General features: G+C 47.4%; 1 protein-coding gene across 5 annotated transcripts in view; it reads right to left on the reverse strand.

Moving 5' to 3' along the window:
- Positions 1–16,240, reverse strand: part of TRPM4 (transient receptor potential cation channel subfamily M member 4) — a 31,629-nt gene that overhangs the window by 1,066 nt on the left and 14,323 nt on the right. For 2 of the 5 annotated variants that reach the window (XM_036885654.2, XM_036885653.2), the window contains exons 11-22: positions 15,650–15,991; positions 15,415–15,549; positions 13,832–13,961; positions 13,589–13,734; positions 12,497–12,609; positions 12,102–12,179; positions 9,987–10,418; positions 4,928–5,060; positions 4,602–4,776; positions 4,334–4,511; positions 399–592; positions 20–152 (exon numbers count right to left, since the gene is read on the reverse strand). In XM_036885654.2, the coding sequence (XP_036741549.2) occupies positions 20–152; positions 399–592; positions 4,334–4,511; positions 4,602–4,776; positions 4,928–5,060; positions 9,987–10,418; positions 12,102–12,179; positions 12,497–12,609; positions 13,589–13,734; positions 13,832–13,961; positions 15,415–15,549; positions 15,650–15,991 (2,189 nt within the window). Of the gene's footprint in view, positions 1–19; positions 153–398; positions 676–3,980; positions 4,152–4,333; positions 4,512–4,601; positions 4,777–4,927; positions 5,061–9,986; positions 10,419–12,101; positions 12,180–12,496; positions 12,610–13,588; positions 13,735–13,831; positions 13,962–15,414; positions 15,550–15,649; positions 15,992–16,240 lie in introns of those variants that run through there. The other 3 variants (XM_057493562.1, XM_057493563.1, XM_036885655.2) reach the window with 3 other exon arrangements.

Here is a 16,240-nt window from a genome sequence, read left to right on the forward strand (position 1 = left end):
CGGAAGACCCCGCCCTCACTTCTGCGACGTGCGCTTCAGACGCTCGGAGTCGCTCTCCCGCTTGTCCCGCGCGCGCGCCATTAGGAAATTCTCCTTCTGCACCGACTCCCACGTCAACAGCCTCCGCTCTGCTTTCTTTGACAGGTGGATTCCTGGAGGGCCGGGTCAGATGCAGTCAAAGGGCCCGCCCCCTCGAGTCACGCTCCCCCCAGGCCCAGCCTCCTCACCCAAAACACCAGAGCAATCCCAGGCCACGCCCTTAACATCCACACTCCACCCCCTCGCATCCTAAGCCCCGCCCATTATTGCTTCTGGGCATCCCCCCAACCTATTCAAGCTCTTCTTTTCCTCCGGGTCCCAACACCCCGTGTTTCTTTTGAGCCAAGACCCTCTCTCACGAAAATGCTCGAAGGCCGGGAAGGGCGACGAGCTGGCTCGGCGCCTGCGCAATCGTCGGACGAGGAGACGCACATGTGAGATGACAATGAGCGGTGGGGCGAGCGCAGGACGGGAATGAAATTCCCGGATAAGGCTGTAGCGCTGCGCCTTCCAGTAGAGGTCGCTGTTGCCCTGTACTTTGCCGAAGGTGTAGCTGTAGAGAAGCGAAGACGAAGGGTCACCAGAAGTCAAGGCCCAGTCAGGGGCGGAGGATCAAGGATAGATGTCAGGCAGTATCTGAAGTCCAAGGCAGCAGGCGGATGTCAAGATCAATAAAGTCAGAGTTTATTAGAGGATTAGATTAGAAATTGGGTTAGGAGGGCCAAGGGTGAGATGTCAGAGGACAAGTTGTGAACAGTGTCATGAAACTAGGTAGAGGTTAGGAGTCAGGTTCAAAAGTCAGCCTGAACACAAATAATCAAATCAGAAATGAAAATGGCGACATTACTACTGACTTCACAGAAGTAAAAAGGATTATAAAAGAATACTATCAACAACTGCATACCAGCAAATTAGATGACCTAGATGAAACGGACAAATGCCTAAAAACACACAAATTACCTAAACTGACTCAGGAAGAAATAGAAAGAAGATTTTATAACAAATAAAGAGATTCAATCACTAATCAAAAATGTCCCAACAATAACAACAACGAAATGCTAGGACCAGATGGCTCCACTGGTAAATCCTACCAAACATGTTTAAAAGAATTAACAGCAGTTCTTAAATTGTTCCCAAAAAATGGAGAGAACACTTCCTGACTCATTCTAAGGGACCAGCATTACCATGACATCAAAGTCAGATAAAGATATCACCAAAAAAGAAAATTACAGACCAGTATCGTGCATGAATATACATGCAAAAATACTCAACAAAATACTAGCAAACCTACCTTAGCAGCATATTGAAAGAATTTATCCCAAGAATGCAAGGGTAGTTCAACATACAAAAATCACTCAATGAAATACACCACCTAAATAGAACAAAGTTGGAAATAACCACATGATCATCTCAATTGTTACAGAGAAGGCATTTGACAAAATCTAACACCCTTTTGTGATGTTAAAAAAAGAAAGAAAAACTCGGAAAAGTAGTAATAGAAGGAAACATCAACATGAAAAACACACAGCTAACACCATATTCAATGAAGAAAGACTGAAAACTTTCCCGTAAGGTCAGGGATGCCCACTTTCACCACTGCTATTCATCATTGTACTGGAAGGTCTAACCAAAGCAATTAAACAAGAAAAAGAAATAAAAGGCATCCAAATTGGAAAGGAAGAATACAGATGAGATGATCCTATATATAGAAAATCCAAGAGAGTTCCAGGAAAGCTACTACAGCTGATAAATGAATTCAGCAGAGTGGCAGGGTGCAAGATCAATAGACAAAAACCAACTATGTTTCTATACACCTGCAATGAACAGCCAAAAATAAAATAAAGAAAGCTATCCATTTACAACAGAATCTAAAAGAATGAAGCACCTAGGGATAAATTTAACCAAGAAGGTGAAAGACCTGTATATTGAAAACTACAAAACAATGCTGAAAGAATACCTAAGTAAATGGAAAAACATCCTGTGTTCATGAGTACAAAGATTTAATATTGTTATAATGGCAATATTATGCAAAGCAATCTACAAATTTGATATGATTCCGATATTCCAATGACTGTTCTTATAGAAACTTTTCAAATTTCTCAAATGGAGAAATTTCCTCAAATTCATATGAAATTGCAAGAAGTCCTCAACAATTTTGAAAAAGACAAAGTCAGAGGACTCACTTTCCAACTTCAAAATTTGCTATAAAACCAAAACAATGTGATACTGCAGAAAATAGACATGCCAAGTAATGGAGAACTGAGAATCCAGAAATAAACCCCCTACATCTATGAGTGTTATGAGTTGAATTGTGTCCCCTCAAAAAGGGTAAGTTGAAGTACTAATCCCTAATACCTCAGAATGTGACCTTATTGAAACAGGGTCTTGACAAAAGTAATCAAGTTAAAACGAAGTCTTGAGGGCAGGTCTTTAATTCAATACAACTCCTTTCTTTATAAAAAGTGACATTTGAAACAGACATGCACACAAGGAGATAAGACGAAGATGGAAACAGTGATTGCAATGATGCATCTACAAGCCAAAGATTGCCAGCAATGCACCATAAGCTAGGAAAGAGGCATGGAAAAGATTCTCCCTCAGAGGCCTCAGAAAGAACCTACCCTGTCCATACCTTGACTTTGGACTTCTAGCTTCCAGAACTGTGAGACAATAAATATCTGTTATTTCAAGCAACCCATTTTTTTTGTACTTTGTTAGGGAAGCCTGAGGAAACTACTACAATGGCCAATGGATTTTCAGCAAGGATGCCAAGTCCACTGAAAGGGGGAAAAACGTTGTCTTCAACAAATAGGCCTGGAACAATGGAATTTCCACATCTAAAAAGAATGAAGTTGAACCCCTACCTCACTTCACATACAAACTTAAGTCAAAACGGACCGACAACCTGATATAAGAGCTAAAACCATAAAACACAGGAGTGAATCTTCATGATTTTGGATTTGGCAGTGGGTCCCTAGGTATGACACCAAAAGTCCAAGAACAAAAGAAAACATAGGTAAACTGGACTTCATCAAAATTTAAGACTTTTGTGCATCAAAGGATTTTATTTAAAAAAAGGAAAAGACAACCAAGAGAATGGGAGAAAATATTTGTAAATCATATACCTGATAGTTTAAAATCCAGAATATATAAAGAACTGCCACAATTCAGTAACAAAAACACAACCCAATTAAAAAAATGGGCAAGGACTTGAACAGACATTTCTCCAAAGAAGATGTACAATGGGCAATAAGCACATTGTGAAGCTCAACATCATTAGTCCTTAAATGCAAATCAAAACCACAATGAAATACCAGTTCATACCCACTAGGATGGCTATAATGTCTTAAAAAAAAAAACCACTGTTGGCAAGGATGTGGAGAAATTGTAACCTCATATATCCCTAATGGGAAGGTAAAAAGGGTAAAATTTTCTACAGCCACTATAGAAAACAGTTCAGTGGTTCCTCAAAACACTAAACAAAAAATTACTATATGACCCAGCATTGTATTTTAGAAATATACCTCAAAATTAAAACAGATTCAAACGAAGATATGTGAACACCAATGTTCATTATTCCACTAGCCAAAAGATGGAAACAATCCAAGTTGCCATCAACAGATGCATGGATAAATAAAATGTCTTAGATGCACACTATGGAATATTATTCAGCCAAGAAAAGGAATGAAGTACTGACACAGGATACAACGTGGATGAACACTGAAAACGTTATACTAAGGGAAATAAGCCAGACACAAAAGGACATAGAGTGTGTGAGTCCATTTATACAAAACATCTAGAACAGACAAATTCATGGAGACTGAAAGTAGATTAGAGGTTACCAGGGACTGGGGGAGGCAGAATGGGGAGTTAACATTTACATAATGGGTACACTCCCTCTGTTTGGAATGATGAAAATGTTTGGGAAATAGTGGTGACGGTTGTATGACACTATGAATGTAAGCAATGCCACTGAGTCATACATTTAAAAATAGCAAAAATGGCGAATTTTATGTTATATATGTTGTCACAGTAAAAAAGTGTTTGAATGTCTAGCCTTGAGCTGAGCGAGAGGTTCAGAGTCCAAAGTCCAGGTCAGGAGCAGCATCTGGCTGGGTTTTGAGATAAGCCTGTGTTAGATGTGAGTCAGACAGAGTTCAGCGACTAAAGATAGAATTGATTAGGCTGGGTAAAAGAACGAGGCTGGGGGTCAGGGTCAAGCTGGGATTAAGAGGCACGCTGGGGTCAAGGGTCATGCTAGCAGAGGTCTGATCCAACAGCAGTCGGGCCTCACCTGAACATGGCAATGAGCAAATTGAGCAGCAGGATGTTGGCCACGAGCAGGAAGACGATGAGGAGGAGCACCACCAGCCAGTTGGCATAGAGCGAGACACAGGAGCCCGCCTGGACCCCGGGTGGGCGCGCCCAGATGCCCTGCTCCGACGAGCAGTTGATATGCTCCATGAGGGCCACTGTGAAGGGGGACACTCAGAGATGGGCCAGACAGAGACCCAGGGCAGGCGGACAGAGAGGCGCAGTCGGGCCCAATCATCCCTCCTAACCGTCCATGTCCTCCTGGGGGATCTGCCCAAAGATCTGCAGGTAGGGCCGGTAGAAGACGCGGCGCAGGATATTCGGGAGGTCACGGTCCTGGGGCCTGAGGAGCCCCTCCGTGGCCACCCCGTAGGCAACCAGCCACACGCCCAGGAAGAAGAGGAAGAAGAACACGTCCTTCACCTGTGAGAAAGGACGTGAGACAGGCCGACCCCGCCAATCCCGTTCTGGCTCCGCCCCCGCTCCGGGCCCAAAGCCCCGCCCCTACCAGCCTGCGCAATGCGCCGACCCACTCTGGCCCCGCCCCTGTCCTCCTCCGGCCCCGCCCCCTCACCATCTTGCTCACGATGACGATCTTGGGCCCTAGCTGTTTGTTAACCGTGAAGATGTGAAGCAGTCTTAACGTGAAGACCATGAAGTCGAGGCAGAGGACAGTGCGGCCCAGGTCATACAGGCCGGGGGTCAGCCTGGGGTGGGGGAGATGCAGCAGGGGTCACTCAAGGCTCAAAGGATGCAAAGAAAATCTCGAGTCTTCCCGGAAATCACGAGGCGAAGTGTGAGCTGAGGCTGTGGCTTCCTGGGGCTGGAACCGGGATCTTTGGATCCACCTGGGGTTTACTCAGATTTCAGTGCTAAGCTGGGCCTCGCAGGGCACTGGCACCTATTTAAAAAGGGCTGCATAAAGACAGATGCACCCCTATGTTTATTGCAGCACTATTTACAATAGCCAAGAAATGAAAGCAACCTAAGTGTCCATCAGTAGATAAATGGATAAAGAAGAGGTGGTACATATACACAATGGAATATTATTCAGCCATAAGAAGAAAACAAATCCTACCATTTGCAACAACATGGATGGAGCTAGAGGGTATTATGCTCAGTGAAATAAGCCAGGTGGAGAAAGACAAGTACCAAATGATTTCACTCATCTGTGGAGTATAAGAACAAAGAAAAACTGAAGGAACAAAACAGCAGCAGAATCACAGAACCCAAGAATGGACTAATAGTTACCAAAGGGAAAGTGACTGGGGAGGATGGGTGGGAAGGGAGGGATAAGGGCAGGGAAAAAGAGAGGGGGCATTACGATTAGCATGTATAATTTGGGGGGGCGCATGGGGAGGGCTGTGCAACACAGAGAAGACAGTGATTCTACAGCATCTTAGTATGCTGATGGACAGTGACTGTAATGGGGATTGTGGGGGGGACTTGGTGAAGGGGGTAGGGAGCCTAGTAAACAATGTTCTGCATGTAATTGTAGGTTAATGATAAAAAAAAAAAAAAAACGGCTGCATGAACGACGACCTTAGCAAAAAACTGAGAGGTTCCTGTAACAATCAAGTTGAGAAAACTGCCAGAAACTGTCCAACCTATAAAAGGCAAAACAGAGTTCCAGCAACCCAATAAGCAGAAGACAAAGGACCTAACTGGAAGACAAGCAGATAAAGGGGTAACAATTCACAAAGAAGGTCAAATAATATCAGCAATCTCTATGGGGAAAATTAAAATTATATCCCTATTAAATCATCATGTATTTAAACTCTGGATAGGTTAAAAACCTACAACAAAAGACAAAAATGCTAAACTCTTCAAAAGAAAATGTAGAATTTCTTCATGAGCTTGAGACAGGGTAAGATGTCATGTAAGAAAAAAAGTCATATACAAATCACAAGATCACAATAAAGGAAAACGTTGATGAAGTTAACTACTTTAAAATATAAAATTTCTGTGCATCAAAAGAACAAATATGATGGACAGAGCAAGGCAAAAACCTAAAAAATGCTTACCCTTATTTTGATACTAAGGGAACATTAGACAAACCCAAGCTGAAGCAATTTCTACAAAATAACTGGCTTGGAATGTTCAAGAGTCAAGGTCATAATAGCCAAAGAATTGAATTACTGTCCCAGATCAGAGAGGATGACAACTAAGGTAACATGGGGTCCTGGACTAGCTCCTGGACAAGACAATGGGCATTGGTGGACAGTTGGTAAAATTTGAAGATTTCCTGCTTTTGATAACGTAGGATGTTAAAAATTTGGGATATCTGGGTGAAAAGTATACCAGAATTGTTTGTACTGATTTTGCAATATTTTTTATAAATCTCAGGTTACTTTAAAAGGAAAAGTTAAAGAATGAAAGAAAACTAGGTCATTTGTCTAAGATAACATACAAAAGTGGAAAGACAGGCTGCAGACTGTGAAAGGGTATTTAGAACAAAACCACCAACTATTAGGGTCTAGAAAATAAGGAGAGTATTTACAAAACACGCACACACACACACACACACACACACACGAGATTTATAAATAAAAATGGGGGCAAAGGCTATGAAAATACAATGACAGAAGTACATGCAGTCATTAGCTATCAAAAGAGTCCAAACTAACTAGTACTCAGGGACGCATATTTAAAAAGAAGAGGTCATTTCTGCCCATCAGATTGGCAAAAAATTTGAAAGTTAAATTGAGAGCTACAATTTTAAGATTCAAAGTATCAGTAATTGCCCAGCATTTCCTCCAGGGGGCACTCTCTTACCTTGATGGTAGGTGTGTAAACAGGAGAAGCTATTTTACAAGGAAATCTAAACATGTCAAGAATATAAGTACCCTTTGACCCACAAAGTTTAAATCCGGGATGTAAAATTTTATTACTTTAGAATAATAAAAAACTAGAAGCAACTGAAATGTCTATCCAGAAGAGACTGGTGAAACAAAATGATTCATCCATTCATTTTTTTAAGATCATTAGAAATTTCTCTTTTGTAAACCAAGATGTTGGATTTTTTTCCCATGCAATAATTCTTCCCTAACCTAGAAAATGGTGAGCTTGAAAAAAATATCTAAAATATCACTGGTATTCCTAAAGCATGGTAGTACATGGCCTTAGCTCTTTCATCGCAAAGATACTTTATACAAAATACAAGCAATAAACAGAAGCACAGAGTTCTACAAACTCTCTTATCTTGCTGTTTGAATAAATTATTCACGTAGAATTACTTTGTAGCATTTCTAAAGCAGCAAAGAAGAAACATGACTCTCAATAAGTCAACTGAGAAAAGAGTATGGGGTTATTGCTTTCAGTCATCTAGATTATCAAAGGGGGTGTCAGGTCCCTTCAACCCTTGTAAATAGTCACTAGGTTGTGCTCACAAATCTCTTTGCTCTCATCAAAAAGAGCTATATCCTAACTCCTAGGCCTTTGTAAAAAAAAGAAAAAGAAACATCACCAACAGGGTACTGGACCCAGAGCAGCTACTATCTGATTATAACTTCATGTTATCTTGAGTAGAAAATGAAAGAGACTTTGTGGAGAAACTTTTCACCTGATTTTTATCTCTTGAAGTTCAGAATTTTTGTCACACTGCCTTATGAAAATAATTCATTTATTCATTAAATTCTGGCAAGGAGAAGCCTGTTCTGACTGATCTTTAGCCAGTGAGGGCTAAAACCTCTTCTCTAGAACCTGATGCAGCATTTCCAAAGAATAAGATATATCTGCAAATACTGACATGGAAACAATGCCAGGACATATTATAGAGAAAAGGAAAAAGCTGCAGAAGAATGCATAAAATATAATGTCATTTGTGTATAGAAGATGTGTGTCTGTCTACACAAATGCGTAGCAAGAGAGCAGACAGAATGTGCACCAAACTGTTGATGGACGTAACTGCAGTGAAACGGAGAGTGCTGGGAAGGGCTGAGGAAAATCATTGCTTTCTGTTCTATGGCCTTCTCCATTCGTTCAGTCTGGTTCACGGGGGACATAGTTCTGCATTTCTTTGACAACAGACTATATTCCAAAGATGTTTTAAGTTGCCAGGAGATGAGATAGATGTGGCTTGGGGAGTTTATGATCCATTGTGAGGCGAGAGATAGTACAAGCCATACTCAGAGCACCATTGGGGGTGATCTCGGGACATTCGGGGAGCACACAGGAGGGACCCAGAGTCTGGGAAGGATAAAAGAAAGACTCAGAGACAGAGACAGCAAAGATGAGGCCCAAAGGAAGTGTTAAGACTTGGCTGGGCCCAAGAGAGGAGGGAAAAGTGTTTCAGAAAGGGGGATCAGGATGGGCCAAGACCCAAAGACATTTCGACACGTCCTCTGCCCTCTCTCCGCACACCACACAGCATGATCTGGAAACTGCAAGAAATGAATTAATATTCTGCAGCTCAGTTGTGACAACAGGATATATTTGAGGGGAATTCCTCACGCAATTTCTTTGAATTAGCTAAGAAATAAACAGAAATGGTCTTCATTTTCATAGACTAAAAGGCCAACAGAACATTCAAGCCTCCCTGATGAAATCTGAACCTAAGAAATTTGACCCAGGAAAGCGATATGAACAAACTAAAAGCCACAGAGAAAAATTCACAAACAGCCTAGACTTTGGCCAAAATTTGACACAGACAAAAACATGAACGATGCACCAAATATTTGTTGTAAAACTTCATCCAAATAATAATTAACCAAGTTGAAATCATTTCAGAGACTGAAAATGAAAATAACTGAAGTTAGTGTCCTGCCCTGCATATGAAACCGACCAAGGAAGTTTAAAGCAACTGGTAAGAATTCATCAGTACTAATAAAATTCTGATTACTATTTTATAACTATGCAATTCAGAATATCTAGGATCAAGGTTAAAGCCTCTGTCCCTGTGTGGAACGAACTGCAAGCAGCATTCAAAGAGGCTGGAGTGTGGATGAAGGACAGAAATGGGAGCAGCTCTGCAGAAATGGGCGAGCCTGTTTCTCCGTGGGTAGGGGCCCCACTGCCAGCTCCAGGGGCTTGGGCTCTGTCCAGGGGAACTGGGGAGCCACAGGGAGGGAGGTCAGCTCTAGGTGTAGGAAGACCCTTGTGGCGCCTGGGAAAGGATGGACTGGAGGGAAAAGACAGGAGTCCAGGAGGCTGGGGAGAGGGCCCAGTGATGAAGAGGGGAAGGGACAGAGAGAGTCGGGGAGCAGAACAGGACCAGGGACTGTGAACGGCAGAGGCGGAGGTGGGAGGAGGTGAGGGTGGCCCGGCGTCTGGCCTGATGTCTGGGGGAAGAAAGTAAGCTCAGCTAGGACAGTGGTGCAGCTACAGGGCCAGGTTTAAGAGCTCGAGAAACATGTGGCACCCTCCAGATCTAAAATAAACAGCAGCAGAGGCAGTGGGGTTTTCACTTCAGTCCCACCAGCCCTGAAGCCAATTACCGTGTGTGAGCAAACTGCTTCTAGAACATCTTTATGCAGTACTTTCAATCAGGAGTGGATTTTGTTTGTGTTTTAAGAATAAGCGGAGTTGGTTTTAGCTGCAATCCACCAGAGAAACAGAGAGCGGAGCCGCTCCCGGATAGGAAGGGTCAGAGGTTGTCGTGGGGCCAGGGGTTCAAAGGTCACAGGGGCACTCACCGGCAGCCCACACCCAGGAGGAAGCAGGTGAGGGCCACTAGGTCACACTGGTTCCAGGTGTCAGTGAGGTAGAGATGCAGTCGGTGGCGCAGCGGGGCCCGGCCGGGGCCTGGCCCGGGCCCCCCCATGACCAGGCTGCCCGAGCCACTGCCCAGGCCCTGGCGGAACTCCTCGCAGAGCAGGGTGAAGGCCCAGAAGTAGAGCAGCAGCTCCAGGGTGCAGGGCGGCGCAGGCTGCGAGTCGATGAGCAGCACCCGAGCGAAGAGCAGCAGGAAGAGGAGGTAGCTGACCACGTTGCCCATGAAGACCGTCACCGGCGCACCCCAGAACTGGGCCCAGCGGCGTAGGCGCGGGGGACACCCCCCGCAGCAGACCCCGTGCCTGGGCTGCCGTGACCCCCTCGAGGGCATCTTCTCAGGGGGCTCTGCCAGCCTGTGGCAGACATGGAGAAGAGAGAGGAAGGCTCCACCTGACCTCTGCACCCGACTTTCCCATTATCAAGACTTCTGATCATTCACATCTGACCCCCCACACCTTCACGACTTCTGCCCCTGCTTGACCTGAAACTAAGTCTGCTATCTGCCATGTTTTAGACTTTTGACTTGTTCTCTGACCTCTGAAATCTATCATCAACACTGCTGACTTTCCACCTCTGCCTTCCTCCACCCTCTGACCTCTGGCCCCTGGACTTACCCTCCTATGTGACCTCTGACCCCCTCACTTTCATGATCTTGGCTCCCAAGCTTGACAGCTCTGTCCCTCAATATTAACTTCTGACTGACAGACGCTCATACCAGATTATCCAGCCCAGTTGTTCTCATATAGCTCCTCCTTCCCTGTATCTGATCCCTGACCATACAACCATATTTGGTTTCTGAACCCTGACCTTTTTGGTCTCGTATCTCTGACCCTTCTCACCTGAGTTCTGATCCTCTGACCCAGTTTTTCATCCTGACTCTTAATTCTGACCTCCCATCAGACACGCCAAAATAAATAATGCTAGTGATAATAAATCCAGTAAGTTAACAGGAAAACCAAACTGGCTTGGAGAGGCATCCTCTCTTTATAAACCAGACAGAAAGATGATAATCCAAAAGTGGAAACAACCCAAAAGTCCATCAGAATGAAGCACTGCTACATGCTACAATGTACTAGTGATAATAATCCCCATTAATTGAGCACTTACCATGCGCCAGGAACTAGGATATGCATTTTACACACACTATGTCCACAAAACACGAAGCCCCCCCGGCTCTCTGACACTGTGGCACATTGTATTACTCTGCACCAGACATTTTGGTTCCCGTCCAGTGGGAGACTTAGGAGCTAAGGAATTGCCATGTGACTTGCTTTTGCTAATGAAATGAGGGCAAAAGTGACATGTCACTGCCACGTGGAGGCCTAAAGAGCCAGTGTGTGGTCCGCCAGGGCTCTCTTCCCTTTGCCACGAGACCAGCAGCATCTCAGCTGCGAAGTACTCACTTACCCCAAGCAGAGACCAGGTGGAGCAGAGCCATGGCCAAGTCACAGATGGCACGTGAGTGGAAGGAAACCTTTGTTACTGCCAGCCACTGGGAGTTTTAGACGGTTGTTATGGCAGCATGCCCGGCCTAACCTAACACAAGTACAACCTCTAATGTGCCTTCATTTTACAGAAAAGGAAACTGAGGCTCAGGGGTGAGTATCTTCCAAGGTCAAAACCAAGATTTGAACTCAGGTCCGCTTGACACAGAGCCAAATCCCCCGGATAATCCCCCTGCCCCTCGGCATTATCCGAAGTTCCGTACACTATTTGCTTAGGCCTGTGGGCCACAGCACAGAGGTGAAGAACAAAGGCCTTGGAGTCAGAAAAGAAACAGATGACAGATCCCTAAATGAACCAAATTCGCTAATTCCACTTGCCCTATCGAGATGGACACATGCGCAGCATGAGACCAACTGATCCCCAGTGAGGACCTCCTCGGCAACAGCACCACACCCTGACCCAAGCCTGAGTGTGTTGTGGGATACTCCTGGGTATCTTCAGCGGGTCCACTGAACCACTAACTCCTGAAGCCCCACTTCTCCCCTCCGCCTTGCTCCCTGTACCTCCCGTGGTGCGGGGGCTTCACTTACCCGGCAGGCCCTTCTCCATTGATGTCCCTCTCCACTCCCAATGCCAGGTCCTTCTGTATGGACTCGTCATCTGACCTCCTGGCATGGAGGGAAGCACAATGAAAAATGGGGGGAGGGGAGAGAGGAGTTCTCCCAGGAAACCCACACTTCTTCACCCAGACTTGGCAGGGAGACAGAGAGGGGCTCCCCTAGAGTCACCCCAGAAGGACCTTTCCCCAGAGCACTGGCCAGATGACTCCACCCCCGAGATGCCACAGAGAGCCCCCAAAGGGTCACCTCCCAGAACATACCACCAGGGAGGGGGCACTGGACAGACCAAGCAGGAAGGCGCCGGAGGTGAGCAGGAAAGAGAAAGTGAGGACCCACTCCTGCCCATCTAACCCCAGGGCACTGACCTGAAGGTGATGAGGTTGGTGTAGATGAGTGGGGGGCAAAAGAAGGCGAGAACCAGGGCCCAGATGGGTGTGGTGCTGTCCATCTCCCCCCACCACTTCTGGGTCAGCAGAGACTGTGGGGTGTGGGGAGGATTAGCAGCCTGGCCCTCCCCACTGCTCCCTCCTGGAGAACCCAGGCAGGAACTGGGCCACAGCTCCAAGCCCAGAGCAAATGCTCCATGGGGCGCCCAGAACTCCTGGGGGTGCAGGGACCGCCTGTCCCAGGTCTCAGCTAGTAGAGTTGAGCAGCCCCCATTTAGGAGCACAATATGCCGGATACTGGGCTGTGCACTTTCCACAGAGCAGCTCACTTAACCCCCACCACACCCACAGGAGGACAGGTAGGAATTCCCCCGCCCCTGTTCAGACAGGGAACCAGGCTGGAACCCGTGCATTTAACCGCTATTCAAAGCAATGGACAGTCGGTAATTATCTGAAATGTCAGCCAAACCATTCCAACAGGTGAGTTGGGATTTCCTGTTGGGATAACCTGGACTTCCTGCTGGATGGGAAGAACTTCCTGTACTGAGGGGGGAATCCCCGAACCCATCAGATGTAGATTAAGGATACTGAGAAAGTTTTCGAAACAAAAGAATGGGAGAGACTGGAAGGGCAAGCAGGGCTTCCCAAAGGAGAGGACTCCCTACAGGAAGGGTGGGATTTCCTAAACTGGAGTCTGTCCAAAACTAGGTAATTGTCCAGGGAGGCCACTCTAGTGTGGAGACCTGTAACGGGGGGCGGCGGACTCTTAAGGAAGTAGGAAGGACTTCCGGTGGGGGAGGCGGGCCCTCCCTTGGGAGGAATGGGATCCCCTATGGGACTGGGAAGGACTTCCTGTGAGAGGAATTCCTGTATCTGGAATGGAACTTGTAGCGGGGCGGACTGTGCTGTGGGAAGGCTGCCTTTCCTGTGGCGGGGCTGGGGCTTCCTACGGGAAGAGAACCCTTCCTGGGAGAGGGCTGAGAACTGCAGGAGGAGCGGTAGGGGCTTATCCTCCAAACTCCCCGGAAGCCAGCTGGGGACAGAAGGGGCGCGGATGCCCCAGAAGCTCACCTGTACCCCATCCTGAGCAAAGAAGGCACGGGCATCAGCCTGCATGGCAAGCTGGAGGCAGGTGGCATCTCCCCAGAGTGGGCAGCGACGGAGGAGCAGGCGAGCTGCCCGGTGCTCGCTGCTGCGGTAGCACTCCCCGAAGAGGTCTGCGGGCAGGGATTCCCGTGAGAGGGAGGGAAAGGAGGGGGAGAGGGCGCGCGGGGAGCTCCAGACCCTGCCCCCAGGCACCCGTGCCCCGCGCACCAACACCCAGTCCCTCAAACTTGGCCGCCAGGTCCTTCCTCCGTGCTGCCTCCTCGGCCTCAGATTCCATGCGCGCCAGCACTCGGAGCAGCAGACAGGCCCCAAGAGCTGAGGCCACAGCATTGGAGCCCTGCAGAGACAGAGTGGGGTTGGGTCATGGTCAGGGTCAGAGCTTGGAGTGAGGTTCTCAGAGGGGTGAAAAAAGAGAGAAAAAGCCTGTGACCAAGAGAAAGGACAGAGCCAGGGGTCAGAAATTAACCAGGGTCATCAGAGGTCAAGTATGATGTGATGTTTGCAGATGGATCTGGAAGAAACTGAACATCAGGTGAAATGTGAGAAGGCAGGTGGCTCAGACTGGTTGTTAGAACAGGCTGAGGAGGAGTTATAATGACATCAGAGGCTACAGGCAGGCCAGGCAGCAGCCGGAGATGTCCCCTGCAATGGCGAAGTAGAGAACTTCAGAACTCCATCCCTCCGCAAAAGCAACAAAGAAGCTGAAAAACTGCCAGAATCAACTTTTTCAGAATTTTCTGGAATCTAATATAAAATCTACAACAAAGAGAAGAGTGCCTGATGAAGAAAGAAAATGCTAAATTTCAGGAGAAGAGCACTGTGACATTTTCACTAACGTGCTCAGAACCACCTACTCCCCAGCACAGTGGCGGCCTGGAAGGCAGGAGCTCACATTCCTGGTTGTTGGTGCCGAAGGGAGCAATTCAGATCCTCCTCGTAGGTAACTGCCTGTGTGTGTGGATACAGCAGGGGGCCCCCTGAGAGAGCAGCTCAGGGGCTTGCCTTTGCTCTACGGTTCTTGGAGCTTCCCCAGAGCAGAAGTGGCTTCCCAGGTGGTGTTTGAAAGCATTTAAGGACAAATGTTACATGAATTTTATCTCAATAGGGAAAAAAAATCTATATTTAACCGACGACCTGATGGGCTGAAAACAATCCAAGGCTGAGGTCCTGTCAAGATATTTCTACAGCATAAACATAATTCTATCTTAGATCCTATTCAAGTCCCATGACTTTTTTTAACTTTTCAAGCTTCTTAAATGTGTCCCAACACCTCCATCCTACCTGCTTTAATGCAGGCCCTCCTCTTGGCTGCCTGGAGGACACCACCGTTACCTTCTTACTGGGCACCCTTGCCTCTAGTCTTGTCCCCTTCTGCACTGCAACTAGGGCAATGAGTCTAATTTGCAAATGTGCCTGTGTTTAAAAGACTTCCCATCAGCCACAGGAGAACGTCCAACGCCCCCATTCAAGCAACCGTTTTGTAAGAATAAGACTGATTCATCAGATGTATGAACGTGGGAAAATACCCAATACATACTGTTAAAGGAAAGGCAGGTTATGAAAAGTACATGATATAGGAAGAGAAGGAAGGAGGGAAGGAAAGAAAGGAGGAAGGAAGGAAGGAAAGTAGGAAGTAGCAGTCGGAGGCATAGGTCAGGAATGGAGGATGGGGTGGGGGTCGGGGTGACGTCAGTGGCTAGGGGACCTTGCCACCAGGGCACTGGACCCCAGTGGAAGTAAAGGACAGAGAGGTAGGAGAGAGCAGAACCAGAGAACAGGTCAGCACTCACTATCTCCCAGAAGTACATGGCCGTCTGAGCCCTGTTCAGGAGCAGTGCCCAGAGCAGCAGGTCACTCCAAGGGGCCTGCCCGAGGACAGCGTCCAGGGCGAGTTCCGAGGTAGCCCTTTCCGAGAGCAGATTCGTCTGCAGGCAAGGGGGCGTGGTGAGGCTTGGCCCCGCCCCTCCCGTCGGTCCCCACCCCCGTTCGCTCACACGCCCCGCCCCCATGATCTTGGGTGCTCACGCTTTCCTTGCAGCCGGGGCCTTGGTGGGGATCCTCGGCGCTCACCGCGTAGTACCTCGGCGCGCACGTCTCCCCCAGCAGCATCCGCAGCACCTTCCCCACGTCAGGGAGCTGGGGCTCCGCAGAGGGTTTATGAACTGGGGTTTTGTTGCCTGCGCCGTGAGACGCCTGGTCCAAAAGGCTGCGGATGAGTGAGTTGGGAGGCGCCGCGCTGTAGAGCTGGGCCAGGCGCGTCGGGGTCAGGAAGTGGCCCAGGCTAAGGCCGTGGGAGATGAGCAAGCGCACGAACTCGGGCCGGTCATTCAGTAGCGCGTCCATGAGAGAGGCCTCCAGGTGGAAGGACTGGCGGCGGTGGGATGAATGGGGAAAGAGATGAGCCCAGAGACAGACAGGAGGCCAGCTGAGGTCAGAGGTTAAGGACAAGCAATGGGGGTAGAACTGTGGGTGACAAATGGATGGACGGATGGATGGAGAGAGAGGGTACAAGATGGGGACAGACAGACAATCAGATGGATGGACAATAAGAGAAGGCTTGACAGGCCATCATGGAAGATGGAACCATCTGTCCGAGATGTCAGGAAGAAAGGAGAG

This window comes from Manis pentadactyla, chromosome 15, assembly GCF_030020395.1.
Source record: "Manis pentadactyla isolate mManPen7 chromosome 15, mManPen7.hap1, whole genome shotgun sequence".
In the NCBI taxonomy this organism is placed as follows: Eukaryota; Metazoa; Chordata; class Mammalia; order Pholidota; family Manidae; genus Manis; species Manis pentadactyla.